This window comes from Gossypium hirsutum, chromosome D11 (genome assembly GCF_007990345.1).
Source record: "Gossypium hirsutum isolate 1008001.06 chromosome D11, Gossypium_hirsutum_v2.1, whole genome shotgun sequence".
Lineage (NCBI taxonomy): Eukaryota > Viridiplantae > Streptophyta > Magnoliopsida > Malvales > Malvaceae > Gossypium > Gossypium hirsutum.
Window position 1 is genome coordinate 5,009,011 of NC_053447.1, and position 14,973 is coordinate 5,023,983.

Below are 14,973 nucleotides of genomic sequence, written 5' to 3' on the forward strand. Positions count from 1 at the left end.
TTGATTTTTAAATTCACGGGTTTCTAGTTAAATTAATTTTTCTTATCTACAAATAAACATTATAGATTTAAAATAATAAAAATAACTAAAATGTTATATAATTATTTTTTGAATTTAAAAATCGATAAAATAAATTATTTTTAACCGATCAAGTTCAATTCGAATGAATTTTATTTTCGTAAAATAAAGCATATATCAATTTTGATTTTTTTTAAAATTACTCCTAGCAAACGGGACATAGCTAACCTTTGTGAAGTGCGATGGCCAATGAAAGAGAGCAGTCCAATCGGCAAAAAGACCGGGACCAACTCTGGAAGTGAAACTGAATTTCGTTACTATTTTTTTTCCATTTAAAAAAAAAATCCTTAATTCTCATATAACTCATCGTAGTAGTAGTATTTAAGAACAAAACAATATCTCCATCGACAAAAAGAACAAAAAAAAAAAAAAGAACGACCGTTTCACCAGACCCGACCTTTTCGCCTGTGCTTTAAACTATCTTTATGGAAAGTTGCTTTTATTATTCAAACTTCATTTACAGATATTAATTGCAGTTTTAAACCACTTTTTCCTTAAAAACAACAAGTGTTTGATTTCAGTTTCATTGTTTTTTTTTTAATGTAACTATAAAACCCAACATAAATCCAAACCCAGAACTTTGTTTTTACTTTTGGTTTGGTCGTTGCGTTTTTGATCTGATTGGAAGAAAAGAAAAGAAAAGAAAAAGTGAGAATGGATAGGTACCAGAGAGTGGAGAAGCCAAAAGCAGAGATTCCAATAATCGAAAACGAAATCAGGATAACCACACAAGGCAGAATAAGGAATTATATTACTTATGCTACTACTCTACTCTTAGTAAGCTCTCATTTTCTTTCTTCATTTCATGGTTTTTACTTTGTGTGTGAATCTTATTGATGAAATTACATTTTGTGTAGGAGAAAGGGTCCAATGAAATAGTTCTTAAAGCAATGGGAAGAGCTATTAATAAGACTGTGATGATTGCAGAGCTAATCAAGGTATAAACATCGAAAGATTATATCTTTCAGATCGCTATTCTCCAACTCAATACAGGTCTAAACTAGTAGATTTCTCCATACATTTTAATGTTAAAAAGCTTTTTCTTTTTGCAGAGGAGAGTTGCTGATCTTCATCAAATTACTTCAATTGGTTCGACTGATATTACAGATATGTGGGAACCTCTAGAAGAAGGCTTGCTTCCGTATGAAAACGACTACACTCTTTTATATGCTAATTAACTTCTTTTAATCTATATTATTCGGATTTGAGTGTGAGTTGTTCATGACTTTTTATTCATGTGTCCAAGGTTTTAATTATGTGCTCTTTTTTATTATTAGAGATCATAAATCATGATGTTTTGTTTGCTGTCTTTTTATTATTACAGTCTAGAGATTACCCGTCATGTATCGATGATCACTGTTACGTTATCGAAGAAGGAGCTGGATATGTCTTCCACCGGGTAAATAAAACTACGTGTTTTATTGAAAAATAGTGAATATGTTGGAGGATTCTTAGGTAACATTAGAATACTCATAAAATGCAGATATCAACCTCCTCTTCAGGCTGATCAAGTGAAACCCTTAAATGAATACGAAGATGATGGAGGTAAACAATCTTGTTAAACCAACACTCATCACAATAAGAAAAAGGGAGAATTTGTTTTAGTTTTATCTAACTACTTTCATGTTGTTTAGCTCCTGAGCCTCCACCAAAGACACGAGGAAGAGGACGAGGTGGTCGAGGAAGGATTAGGGCTAAAGGTGACACACAACGTTTTCAAATTTAATATCTCAAAGCTATAAATATATAATCTGACTTTCTTTTTTATTTTTAAAAAAATATTTCTATTCGACATTCGTATTCAATATATTGGTTTTTTAATATAAATACGAGAATATATATGAACTCTAAAGTCTAAATACATGAAAAACCTGTGATATATACCTGACCTTCAAGTGATGTGCAATGTGGTGTGTTATAGGGGAATATAATGGTGATGGTTTAGGAGGCAAAGGTCGAGGACGTGGAAGAGGGCGTTCTTTCCGGGGTCGAGGACGAGGCGGTGCCTATGGTGGTGGAGGATACTATGGCGTCTATGCTGAATCAGATGCAACCCTTACCCAAGTTCGTGGTAAGTTTGTGCTTTCCAACCCTTCTTTCAACTCCTTTTTTTTTCCAACTGTTATATAATATTATATTAGAATTAAGCCAACATTTGTGTACTAATAATTTCAAACTTTCCCAGGGCGTGGCCGAGAGAGGGGAAGAGGTGGCCGTGGCCGTGGTGGAGGCGGTCGTGGTCGTTATTCGAAGACGGAACCTGGGCTAAACCAAGCAAAAGCCGCTTGACATCTTGTTGTTGGTATATGGTATTTGAAGTTGATATATGTGGATGCCTGCTCTGCTTGTATCTCCATCAACCATGAAGTCCACAATATTTATGCCATATTACTAGCTTTGCTTGCAAGTTTTCTTTTTGGTCATTTCAACTAGATAAAGTCTCTTTTTACTTTTAATTTACATATACCTAGAACATTTGTACATTTTTTTTCGACCTTTTTTTTGTTTTTTTAAAATAGAAATAATAGAGCAGCACTTTTTTCCCCCTTAATTGCATTTCCATGCTATTTGCTAATCAGTTTGAATAATTTTTTAAAAAAAATTTGGTTTGTTAAATCTGAATTTTCTCTAGATTTTTCAGGATGAAACTTTCGAGAATTTCAATTAAAAACTAATTTACTTTTAAAAAATAAAACTTAGGTTAAGATTTGTTCACGCAAGTGATGATAATGTTACCATGATCTAGCAGTGAATATCAAAAGTACCTCTAATTAAAAAAAAAAAATCAAAACTTTTGTTTGCATGCAAAATGCTCACGTCCTCAACTCTTACAACTCCATTAAGTAGTTCTCAATTGAAATACAAGCATTTTAACCCTTTTTTACTAAGGCATATATATTCATTAAAGAAATGCAGATTACAAAAAAACAACACCTAAACCTAGTAAAAATAACATTTTAAATTTCATTTGATTCTGATAAACTTTCGAAGACAAACTCTCCATCTTTCCATGGTTTTATCCCTATCTATGCTCAAAAAGAAATTTCAAACTTGGAAACCTACAAGGAAGATGTATATATGCATACATACATCATACATATATCTGTCTTGAGAATTTTCATAAGCTCAACAATGTATACGTACATGTATATGTGTATATTTCAGCAAAAGATAATGTATATATACGTTTGTTTGTTGATCCATGGCAAGTAGATATAAAGAGAGTTCATGAAGATGAAACAGGTGTTCTCGTATGGGGATTCCATGGTGAATTGCAAAACATCTCTCTCTCTCTCTCTCTCTATATATATATATATATGTTACTCGGAATCTCAAGACTGTATTAGTTATGTACTGAACTCCTGCTGGTTTTGCTGCTGCAATATATATCACTTAACCTATAATGCGTTCTCATCAGTTAATATATATGTATGTATGTATGTATATCCAACAGCATTAGATTCTTCATTTTCATGTAACAATACTAGCAGGAAAGATATTAAAGCACATCTCTCCCACTCTTAATTATGACCTCAATCTTTAATGGTATATCAAATCATGTAGTAATGAAAAAAAAATCCTTCAAAATCACGAGATTTCATTTTCAAAATCCTCACATGCGATATTATTAAAGGAATGAAATTACCAACAAATTGATGTTGTAGTACTAGAAAAATAATCCCACATAAAATGAGATAATCCAAATGCATGGCAACAACTGAAAGGAAAATTAGGCAGCCATTGCCAAACTGTATTCAACTTTTTTCAGCTTATATTCATCTAAACTTAACCTTTACTCAACAAAATATAGACATTTTTCCCCAATTACCCAATAATAAGGACCGAATTAAGCTAACTGGGTTTAACTAAAACCTGAAAGTAAAACGCAAAAGAAATTATTCAAAGTCAGTTAATTAAACTTGATGATCATGATTTATGACCCAAAACCCAGAATAAATCAATGATCAATACCATAAATTATTTCCATAGCTAACCTTAATAGGCTTCGCTTCCTTGTAAATTCTGTCAAGTGACTTGTACTTTTGCTTCTTATGAACTGGTCTCAAAATCTCATCTTCTTTCCCAAAAATCTCTTCAATCTTTGCGCAAGTTATGTCTTCACACGATCTTTTGCCTTGGATCATCTTCGTCTTAGTGGTGGTGGTGGTGCAGCTGCTGCTGTTGTTGTTGTCTTCATCGCTCAGTTGAATCAGCTGTTCAGCCGCTGCTGCCATGTCGGAATCTAACTTCGACGACGACTTTTGTGACTTGACCAAACAAGACTTTGATTCCGACATTGAGAAAATCAACCCAAAGAGTCCAAAATTATCTTATTTTTTAAAATTTTCCCTCTGATTTTTGTTTTTCTGTGTTTGGCCAAGAATTCTCTTCTTGTTTTTGATTACTTTGTGAACGGGTTTTTGCTTTAAAGAGATTGGGCGTAGAGCGCGTTTTAAGGTACGTGTTGTATAGGTTTTTAAAGGAAGGAAAAAAAAAAAAAAAAAAAAAGGCAAGAAAGTGCAGCGTGGTTGCCATGAAGTAGACCTGTCGCGGGTCCAACAAAATCTTTTATAATTAAGGTGATATTTGATCAAGTAAAAAATAAATACTAAAAATTTAAATATTGATTTAAAAGTTATAAAATTATTTGATATATTATTTAAAATTAATTATTTGATATAATTAAATTATTTGATAAATATAAATTTTAAATTCTAAAAAAGATATATTCTATCTTTTATCTTTAAATTTTAAATATTTTAATTTATTTTAAATAAAAATTAAATTTTAAATAGAAAGTTTTTAGAGGATAATATAATATTAAAATAAATTAAAAATATTTTTCATTAAGTGATAAGTAGCTCTTATTTACTTATTATTTACTATATTTTTAATAGAAAAGAAAATTTTAATTGACTGTTTTATTTTAAATTATTAAACATCTATAAAAAATTAAATTATTAAAAATATTAATTTTTAATTGATTTAACTTTTTCAGTGGTATCAAACAAACCCTAGATAAAATGGGTATGATTTGAGTTATTATTTAATGATCCTTTAAAAATATTTTTATCTAAATTTAATTCTAAAATATTAATGGTAATATAGTTTTTTTAATATTAATTGAAATGAAATTTGAGTTTTGAGGTTGGATTTTGTAAAAAAGGCCTAATAGCAAAAAAATTAAAAAAAAGTTTCAAAATTCGTCGTGATAGATCTAATATACATTGCCTTTGGAAATCTGGGAATAAAATTATTAGATGTTCTATTTTTCAATCAAAATCATTCGCATATGAAAGAAGTTTACAAGCAAGAGTCAAAGTCGATCCAAAGTTACAAGAGCGAAAGCTCCAAACAAGCTAAAGTTTTCAACAAGTACAACCGAACAACGATGGCCTAAGCTCCAACTAATACAAGACGATGCTCTAAAAAGACGATAAACCTAAAGTCCAAGTTGGACACAGCAAGAGGATCCTACACTTGAATCAAGCATTCATTTCTGATTATGAGAGGAGCTAAGGATGATTAAAAGCCATAATAATAGTCAAAACCACACAAACGAGCCATTGTATTGGTGGATAGCCATAGAAGTGAAATGACCACCTTGATGCCATGAATTCCTTTCGAAAGCCGTCGCTCCCTTATTGATGGAGTTGTGGCCTCTAAACCTAAACCAATAGATGTGGAACCTTGGAAAACAACATACAAAACATGAGTCATCAAAGACTCGTCGAGCAAACAGTGGATGGACATGTTTTTTGCGCCTGAGCAAAAGACACACTTCAAGAAAGGCTGCGCGTAGATCTAGCTAAAGAAAAGCCTTGAATGCAGAAGGCAAAGGTCACTTTTTGGTCCAAAGTGTATTATTCCACAATCAGTCCTAATCATGTTAGAAAATCGACCGATGGCCGGTTGACGGTATGGTGATGGAGGCAAAAGGGGGTGGTGACCAGCTGGTCATCGCCAAATGATCGGCCGCCATGTTAGCCTTAGAGAGTTCTAAGCCTCCTATTTGGATCTTCCTGTTTGAGATCTCCAACTGCAAATTCGAATAGTCTACACTTTGATTGACTAGAGAGATGGTCGGCTAGCTTCAAGCGGCACACGGAGATCTTCGATCAATTGGGTCTGAAAAGGCTCCTTCGAATCTTCGGTAATGGATAGCACAAAGGGGAGGATGGGACCAACTGAAAGCAGCTAGGTCTAGCGAAGCTGCGGTGGCGAAGGGATGTCGGAGGGCTTATGGAGGAGTTATGATAGCTAGGGTTGGAAAAATTAGGTAACAAAAGAAAACTTGTTTTTGTTATGGATAAAAAAGAAAAAAACAGAAAAAAAAAACATTTTTTAAAAATTTTGGAATCGGAATTAAATTACATAATACGTAAATAACCGTAAAATCTTTTAGAATTATGACCAAAATGATACTATATAAATATTAAAAACTAATATTATTATACTAATTTTAAAGCTGTTATGGCATATTTTCGACATTGATTGAAAGGATTTGATAAAAAAGAAAAATATAATCAGTTGGATGATCATTTTGTTACATTTTATAGTTTGATGACAAAAAAACTTAAGCATAATTAGGTGACTAGTGACTGCCTAATAATAAAGCGGGACACCAAAGTACTCAACACAAACACAATCAAATAATAAAGTGGTTTCTGCAAGCGTGACAAATCACTTAGAATATTTCTAATGTTCAAGAAAACACTAGAGTACTCTAAAAATCGAATCTAAGAGAATATTTCTATTGTTTTAAATCAAGATTATTGAATTTTTTTTTTGTGAATTACAATAATAGGGCAAAGTTCGAACAACCAACGCTATTAACGTGACTCAAACTCAGACCATGCCTAAAGCGATGAATACCCTTAATCATCATGCCATCTATTGAAACTTTGATAATGAATTTATTAGAATTGTGGGTTCATCTTAATTAATTAATTAATTAATTGATGTAAATGTGGTTATGTTGCGTTTATTAGTTCTATTTTATAATGAATCATGACTCATTGAAAATGACAGATAATAGTTTATAATGGTTAAATGAAAGAAATATTGACCTAACTTGTTATAAAGTTGCCTGAAAATTCCTTTCTTAACAAGCAATTTGCTATTTGTCTCTTCATTTCCCCTTTTTAAGTAAATTTTATATATGCATTTATATACATTGAGTGCGAAATTTAGAAAAAAATTTAGGAGGGCTAGAATTAAGTATAAATTTAAAAAATCAAAATATAATTTAATCGTATATTAATTTAGATTTCATTATTTAAAAATTTTAAATAATTTTTTTATATATTTTTAAAGGGTCAAAATACAATTTACCATCAAATTAAAATAAGGCATTATGATGCTCTCTTTTCTTCCATAAAAAAAAATACAATTTACCATATATAAATCTCTAATTTAATAATTTATAAGGAAACAAAATTGTAATTGGGCCAGGCCCTCGCTTGCCTTCTGCATTCACCCATGCAAATAATATGTTGTTTGATTTAAATAAAAATCAGAGGGTTAATGGAGCAAATCTTGTGGCAGCTAGTCTTGTGCGTGAAACCCTTTGTACACTCATTCTACAACAATTAATAAATGAATTTTAATTTCGTTTATTTTTTATATATTAAAGCAATATAAGAATAATTGGAATTTATTTAAGAAATAATAATTAGATTTAATTATTTTTAATCAAAATTTCGTATATATACATATACAGTTAAATTAAAATTAATACATTATATATATAATTGTATCCCGACATTAAATTAAAATATTCCACCTCAAAAATTTGAACTGAATTTTTATGTATATACTTAAAACAGTCACATACATATATATATATATTGATGATCCCAAAATGCAACATCCTAGAATGCAATAATTAACTAGGATGAGATTTGCTTGCTTGGATCTCAACAGTGATCGGCATCTTGAATAACAACATCCACAGTTTGAGGCTCCGACGGCCGTTCCGGTTGTGCTGCTAGCTGTTCCCAAGTCTTCTTCTCCTTGGCTTTTCCCCATAGAACTACGTATACTCCTATAATTATTATCACCGACCCTATGATGCTGATGCATGAAAACATGTGGGTCAATATCATGTGCAAGTAGAGACGAAAAGAAAAACAAATAAATATTAAAAATTCGTAAAGAAAAAATGCATGCTCGGTAGGTAGCTCAGAGAGTTTGAATTTAACCTTCCTATGCTTAGTTTCTCGTCGAAGATCAATGATCCAACAATGGCTACGTATACGAGTGTAAGAGGGTTGAAGATGGATACAAATAATGGCCCCCTCAAACGCAAGCACCATGACATAAGAACTACCGTAAGTCCTGAACCGACGGCTCCCTTTGTTATTAAAAAAAAAAACATTAGTAGTACTTAACAAGCAGAAACCCAATGAAAATTAACTGATACACTGTTAATAGATTACCATACTACACGAATATAGTTACAAAAAGTAACACATTCTTAGTGAAATTTTATGTAAATATATATATATATAAATTGGATGAGAACTGTGTTTACCGTGTAAACAACGCTCAAAAGCCTTAAATTCCAGCCAAGCTTCCAATCAGACCAGTTCCTGTCAGTAATTATGGTATAAATTGTTGCCTCAATTGAAGCTGTGATGCAAAACAATGCAGAAGCTGAGTACGTGAATGGATAGTTTTCACCCATCTTGGCCTGTAAAAACCATTTCACTTTTACCAGTAATTTACGTATAAAATACAATAGTAAGTTTAAAGTATTTCCAAGTTGTGATTCTCTGAATTTTATATTTGACACAATAAATGAAATTCTCCAACAAAAATGTTGGGCTTAAAAAGAATAGCCCAATGTTTATTGAGTCCAAAATGAAATAATTTGAACTCAAATTAATACTTGATTAGTTTGAAACGTAAGCTTAATTTGATTAATTCCTCTAAATCGAATTCATTTTCTAGTCTGAATATATCCAACAATTAGATTCACTTTTAATGCACATAATGCACCTAATAAAAATGATTATATATAATAATAATAAAAAACTTACATGAATTATGTACCAAATTGCAAATGCTAGGCAAGAAGCTAAAGCCAACAAGGAGCCTAAGACTTGATCGCCAACAGCAGCATGTTTGGTGCTAGTATGATGGTGTCCACCATGTTTGACTATGTTTATGTTGGTTGACCAAAGATTAAGTTCTTTTCCTTTATAAAATGTGAGAAACATTGCTCCACCTATGCTCAACAATGTGCCCCACAACTTGGCCTGCCCTGCCAATGTCTTCATTCCTAATCTCTCCAATCTCCATATAGTTGAAAATAAATTTTTAGAAATAAAAAACAAAAAATAATATATGAAAAGTAATTATAAAATATACAAATTAAAATATTAGATAATTAAAAATGAGAAAAATGTTAATGGATATAGTCTAATAATGATAGTTAAGGCTTAAGATGATTAAATAGAAATGTATATCAGTGCCTATAATTACGGATGATACATCATATTATAATAATTTAAGGAAAAAAGAAAAACCTTAAGATGGCAGCCAAGATAAATGTAGCAATGGGAACAAGGTTGGACATTGCTGTAGCATATGTTGAAGATGTTAAGGATAAGCTTGCAATGAATAAATTCGGTCCCAATGCTCCCCTGCATGGATTTTCGAACTTACATTTTATCTGACTTTTTTAGGGTTAAATATTATTAATAGATTTTTAGGACATTACCATAGCTTCTTCCTTTTTTATTTATTTATTTAAATACTCATCATTCCAGGTTAAGATATTTAAGGATAAAATTCATTGAAATTGAAAATGATGTTGGGTTAATTCTTACCCAAAGAAACCTGACAAAACCCCTTGGAACACTACCTTCCATGTTAAATTTGCTTTACTCTCCCTGTAATATAGGATCCAAATACACTCACAATATGATCATATGACTTGCTCAAAGCATCACAATATAAACTCTGAAATTATAATCTACTATTAGAAGCTTGTATTCAGTAAAACCCAAAAAACAGATTACATGAGGAATTTTGAAAGTTACCTTTCAAAGATGAAAGCAAGTGGAGTTATACAAGCAGTGGCGAAGATGAATCTGTAAGCAATGAGTACTCTCATGCTCATTCCCTCAACCAAGGCTAATTTATAGAACACAATCACACCTGCAAGTGCTGCTTGAACCACCAATAGGACTATTACTACTTTCATCCTCTCCACTATCTCACACAAATTCTTCCCCATTTCTTTTATTATGTATATTTTTTTCCAAGAAAACTTAAGAAACCATATAAAAAGTTCTGCAGTTCCTTTACTATACCCACACTTTCCATCTTAAAGTAATGAAAGAAGAACGTGAAGGATTGGAAAATCTTTTTTTTTTAATAATATCAATAAATTATTAATTTCAAAGTTATTTTAATTTTAAAATTTTGTCTGTACAAAAGTAAGGACAAATGTTGTTCAAAGGATTGTCCCTTTAAATGTTTGGCCGTCTATTTCTTGATGTATTCCTAAGAATCATACTTACACTACTAGAAATTTGACACCAATGGCAACTTTTTAAGTTATGTGACTTAGGTACCCATTTTTTAAAATTTTTTATGTTATTTAATGTTAAATATGGATATTAATATAGTATATTTTTTGTAATGTATTTGGAAGATCGTATTTTAATTTTTAAATATAAATTTGACATAAATATTATGCAAAAATAATTTTTTTTAAAGTGATAATCTAAATAACATTGTATATGATATGATGGGATTGCCGTCTGTGGTGGCTTACTTTGTCTTGTTCATGGCTTTTTTTTTCTGCTTTTGTAGTGGAATTAATGTTCATCTATTACTTTATCAATGATTACAAGTAACAAAGAATAACTAGCTAATAATTTAGGGTTTAGTGGTAGATTAATTCCTAATAAAATTCGTCGTGTCAAGAAATAAAATCTCTAATCTCAATTTGTTAGCAAGTCTCTTAACTCTCATTGGTTGATACTTCACAAATTTCTTTCAATAAATTAATCAACCTCTTCTAAGTGGCATATTTAGGGGTGCTGACAAGGACCTCTACCCCTAAAATGAAAAATTATTTATTTAGGTTCTTTAAAAATTTTAAAATTTTAAATTAGCAAAGGTAAAATTGTACTTTGACCTATTAAAATGATAAAAAATTAATTTAATTCTTTAAAAATTATAAAGATATAAACTATTAAAATTAAAATTTATTTTTATCCCCTAAAAAAAATTTCTAGCTCCGCCCTTACCTCCCGTCCATATATTTTTTAACTTAAAAGAAGGGAGTTGCATGTTTATTGAATTTGTGGTGTAAATGAAATCATGGTCGATGAGATATAAATCTATTAACCTACTCCTGTTCTTTCCTTAATAAAAATTAGTAAGTGATAGATTGAGTTTAATATTATGAGTCAAATAATATAAACTTAATTGATAAATGGACTACAAAATTAATTTTATATAAATTAAAAAATAATAATAGTATAAAGGTACTTTTGTCTTCAATTTTTTTATATAATATGCTTTTCAAAAATAATATAACCACTTTCTTTCTTTCTTTTGAAAAGATACCTCCATTAAAAACTATTATTAAAAAAAATAACTAATAATTGTTACAAACTAAAGAAAATTGTAAGAACAAACTATTGTTCCTTGTTGTCGTGTTTTTCTCTTTCACTTGTAATGGACATAATCTAGTTAATAACCAATAAAAGAGATTTATTTTCACACGTTCCTAATACTCGAGTTATTGAAGATTTTCTTTTTATTCAACAGGGTTATTGTAGTTTGAGTGCAGATAGTTGATAATGTTTAGCATTGTATTTAGATTCGAGTCGTGTTTGTTGTGTTTTTGATAGAATTTTAATTTTCTCTTATAACTAAAAAAAAAAGTTAATATTATACTAATATTACTCACACAAATTCATAAAAGAAGAAACTATGGTCGTAACGTTTAATCTAAAGATTTCAGATGTCCATATGAAACATTAGAAAATATAAAAAACGATGAAAGAAAATAAATTACTTGCAAAACAACGAAAACCAAGTTCGCTCAAAACCAACCCTAAAAAACAAGTAAACTACTTAGATTTCTACTACAATATCTCTCTCTAGTAGCCTTACTGTTCCAATTTCCTTCTGTATCAAATACACACCTGCTACGTACTTTTGTGTCTAATGCACATTCGTAGTTTGCTACTCCTACCTAAGGGTGTTGACTGTACTGATTCAATCTTTTTCCAGAAGCAGTAACAGGCACATGATCTGATTTGTGGGTCTGCTTCGTTTACTTTTGTAGGCTTCACTGTTTCAAAATAATCACATCGGTATCTGTCGTTGGTTGAGCTTCTGATTTGGCTTCGATTGATTCTACTGGTTCAACATTTCCAGCTGGAGCAAGAATTAAAGACTCTGGACTTTCGGTAATCTGGAGTGGCTTTGCAGGTTCCTTGATTTTACGATTCATAATCACATTGGCCAGTTTTTGTTTCGCAGTATCTATTGATCCATCAGGTGTTTTTGGTTTGGCTTCAATTGATTGTACTGATTCAAGGCCGGGATTTGGCTTTGCAGGTTCCTCGTCTTCCTCTTTTAGTTCCTCGATCTTTATTTCAACCGTAGGCGCTAATTTGGCTTCAATTGATCGTCTGGGTTCAGTCACACCAGGCATAACAAAAACGGGATCCGGCTTGTTGTCGATCGGCTTCGGAAATACCTGGGTATCGTTTTCTCCCTCAGGAGTTGGATAAGCCTTAATTCGTTGTACCGATTCAATATTTCCAGGAGGAGCAGACATACGAACCGGATTAAAGATCTGCTTGAGTAGCTTTGCAGGATCCTCGAATTCCTGATTCATAATTAAACCATCTTTTAGTTTTCCGGTATACAAAACCACCCCTGGTGCTGATTTGATTTCAAATGATCGTACCAATTCATTTTTTCGAGGAGTATCAACCACAATATCCGGCTTCTTGTTACGCTCCATCGGCTTTGCAGGCTCTTCCATTTCCTGCTCTATAATTATATCGCCTTCGTTTAGTTTCTCAGTAACTGTTGCTTCCTCAGATGTTGATTTGACTTCAATGATCTTAACAGGAGGAACCCGCACAGAATCTGCCTTTGCAGGTTCCTCTCTTTCCTGTCTCATGTTCACATTGTCCTCTTTTACTTTCTTTGCTGCCATATCAGGTACTGGCTTGGCTTCAACTGATTGTTCTGGTTCAATGTTTCCATGAGCAGCCTGCATAGAATCCGGCTCGTAGGTTTGCTGGATTGGCTTTACAGGCTCCTTAGGTTCCTCACCTAGAATCACACTGCCTACATTTAGCTTCTCGGCATCTGTCGGTGACTTCTCATTTGGCTCTATATATACAGGCTCGGCTGATTCTTGTTTCGCCGGTTTCGACGATTCTTCTGTCACTGACTCCATTGGTGCGCATTTTGTTGGCTCTGATTCTGCGTTATTATCATTCTTAGCTAACATTCCCATTTCCTCCTGCAAACAAATAAAATTAATTGAATAAACAGATACATCATATGAACCCCCCCCCCCCAAAAAAAACATACCTCTTTGAACAAGTTACTAAGAGATCGTCGCGTGTTGCCATGATGATTGAGGTCAGGTTCGACCTTGTTTTCAGGTTCTGTAGGTTCAGGAACAGATTCTTTGCCCCACTTAGAAGACGGTATGGGAATCGGCTCCTCGGCTTCCTGGCCCTTCAAAACCTTTGGCTTTGCAGCACAACATCCCATGTTAATAAATTTTATCTCAGCTTTCAAAAACTAGAGAACCAACCTATTCTAAAAACCCTCTCTTTTTTCTTTAATATTTCGCTTGGCCTCTTCTTTCTGGGTGAGTAAGACAATGAGAAGATTTAGGAGATTTATGAGGAAAGTGAAAAATGAATTTTATTTATGGTTCATTGGCTTCCGACAATTGTTCTGCGGTAAACAAACATTGAAAACAGGGACACTGTTTTATTATGTTCCCAGGAAATTTACGTTTTAAATACTATGCTAACATATTTTTATGCTAATATTCTTTTATCCAGTTTATTTCCAATTAAACTCCAATATGAACTAATAATTTCATTTAAAAAAATGATATTTATTAGGTATGGTGGTTTATTTAGTGTTTCTATTTTTTAAAGATATTTTAGTCTTTTATTTAATTTTTTGTTTTTTTTAGTTATTAAATTTATGTTTTTTTGTCAAATCACTTCAAAATAATTGGAAAAGTTAATATTTTTAAACTTTGTTGATGTGGCACGAGTATGCCATGTCACCATTTAATTCATTTTAAAAAAAAAAATATTTTTTAAAATCATTAAAATTATTTTAAAATACAAAAAATATTTATAAAATTTTAAAAAATTAATTAAATATTGACATGTCATCCACGTACTAATTCTCATGTATAACACATCGGCAAAATTAACAAACGTTAGCTTTTTCATACATGTTGAGATGATTTGACAAAAAATACAAGTTTAAAGAATAAAAGAGGTGAAAAATAAAATAGATGGGTGAAATTACCTTTTTGTAAAGTTAGAGAGCCAAAAAAGTGATTATGCCTATTTATTAACAGATAAAAGTTAAATTAAGTTATTAATCTTTATGTCATGTGTAAGTTCTAGATTTAATCTATGTACTTTTTTAATTTTCAAATATAAGTTTTGATCCAAAGAGTAGTCATTAAATTTGTTAAGTTAAATTTAATATATTGTCATATAAGCAGTGTTATGCTAGCTTATTATTTTTACATAATACTAAAAAATTTGTTTTATTTTAATTTATAAGTTTAATAGCTATCTTTTGAATCAATCAAGACTGAATTAAAAAAAAAACATAAGAACTCAATATGATCAAATTAAAAAA

General features: G+C 31.2%; 4 protein-coding genes across 5 annotated transcripts; 1 reads left to right on the forward strand and 3 right to left on the reverse strand.

The window, feature by feature from the left end:
- The first annotated feature begins 417 nt into the window (after positions 1–417).
- Positions 418–2,629, forward strand: LOC107911281 (H/ACA ribonucleoprotein complex subunit GAR1). The gene is made up of 8 exons (XM_016839151.2): positions 418–855; positions 936–1,016; positions 1,131–1,219; positions 1,403–1,477; positions 1,562–1,623; positions 1,713–1,778; positions 2,000–2,149; positions 2,264–2,629. Exons 1-8 carry the CDS (start codon positions 733–735, stop codon positions 2,365–2,367), a joined length of 750 nt encoding a protein of 249 aa, XP_016694640.1. The 5' UTR covers positions 418–732; the 3' UTR covers positions 2,368–2,629.
- A 1,168-nt stretch (positions 2,630–3,797) lies between these two features.
- Positions 3,798–4,545, reverse strand: LOC121223664 (uncharacterized). Its single transcript, XM_041105640.1, has 2 exons — positions 4,074–4,545; positions 3,798–3,951 (listed from the first exon to the last, which is right to left on the reverse strand). The coding sequence occupies exons 1-2, from the start codon at positions 4,374–4,376 to the stop codon at positions 3,931–3,933; spliced, it is 324 nt and encodes a 107-aa protein (XP_040961574.1). The 5' UTR covers positions 4,377–4,545; the 3' UTR covers positions 3,798–3,930.
- Positions 4,546–7,845: 3,300 nt separating this feature from the next.
- LOC107911466 (WAT1-related protein At1g68170) lies at positions 7,846–10,361 on the reverse strand. The gene is made up of 7 exons (XM_016839282.2): positions 10,128–10,361; positions 9,915–9,977; positions 9,612–9,728; positions 9,123–9,378; positions 8,615–8,773; positions 8,283–8,434; positions 7,846–8,154 (listed from the first exon to the last, which is right to left on the reverse strand). The coding sequence occupies exons 1-7, from the start codon at positions 10,322–10,324 to the stop codon at positions 7,998–8,000; spliced, it is 1,101 nt and encodes a 366-aa protein (XP_016694771.2). The 5' UTR covers positions 10,325–10,361; the 3' UTR covers positions 7,846–7,997.
- Positions 10,362–12,043: 1,682 nt separating this feature from the next.
- LOC121223665 (protein bangles and beads) lies at positions 12,044–14,075 on the reverse strand. Of its 2 annotated transcripts, XM_041105642.1 has the most exons (3): positions 13,663–14,075; positions 13,025–13,591; positions 12,044–12,943 (listed from the first exon to the last, which is right to left on the reverse strand). In XM_041105642.1, exons 1-3 carry the CDS (start codon positions 13,846–13,848, stop codon positions 12,398–12,400), a joined length of 1,299 nt encoding a protein of 432 aa, XP_040961576.1. In that variant the 5' UTR covers positions 13,849–14,075; the 3' UTR covers positions 12,044–12,397. The 2 variants fall into 2 exon arrangements, with proteins under 2 accessions (XP_040961576.1, XP_040961575.1); XM_041105641.1 differs by having other exon boundaries at positions 12,044–13,591.
- Positions 14,076–14,973: the final 898 nt, after the last annotated feature.

Bases quoted from the DNA above. Each gene is read 5' to 3' on its own strand.
- LOC121223665 (XM_041105641.1), bottom strand. From the start codon at position 13,848: ATGGGATGTTGTGCTGCAAAGCCAAAGGTTTTGAAGGGCCAGGAAGCC. The intron at 13,592-13,662 runs GTATGTTTTTTT...ATTTGTTTGCAG, and splicing joins TTAGTAACTTGTTCAAAGAG to GAGGAAATGGGAATGTTAGC.
- LOC107911466 (XM_016839282.2), bottom strand. From the start codon at position 10,324: ATGGGGAAGAATTTGTGTGAGATAGTGGAGAGGATGAAAGTAGTAATA. The intron at 9,978-10,127 runs GTAACTTTCAAA...CCTATATTACAG, and splicing joins CTTGCTTTCATCTTTGAAAG to GGAGAGTAAAGCAAATTTAA. The intron at 8,774-9,122 runs GTAAGTTTTTTA...TGGTTTTTACAG, and splicing joins CAATTTGGTACATAATTCAT to GCCAAGATGGGTGAAAACTA.
- LOC107911281 (XM_016839151.2), top strand. From the start codon at position 733: ATGGATAGGTACCAGAGAGTGGAGAAGCCAAAAGCAGAGATTCCAATA. The intron at 1,017-1,130 runs GTATAAACATCG...TTCTTTTTGCAG, and splicing joins TGATTGCAGAGCTAATCAAG to AGGAGAGTTGCTGATCTTCA. The intron at 1,220-1,402 runs GTATGAAAACGA...TTATTATTACAG, and splicing joins CTAGAAGAAGGCTTGCTTCC to TCTAGAGATTACCCGTCATG.
- LOC121223664 (XM_041105640.1), bottom strand. From the start codon at position 4,376: ATGTCGGAATCAAAGTCTTGTTTGGTCAAGTCACAAAAGTCGTCGTCG. The intron at 3,952-4,073 runs GTTAGCTATGGA...TTTTACTTTCAG, and splicing joins AGGAAGCGAAGCCTATTAAG to GTTTTAGTTAAACCCAGTTA.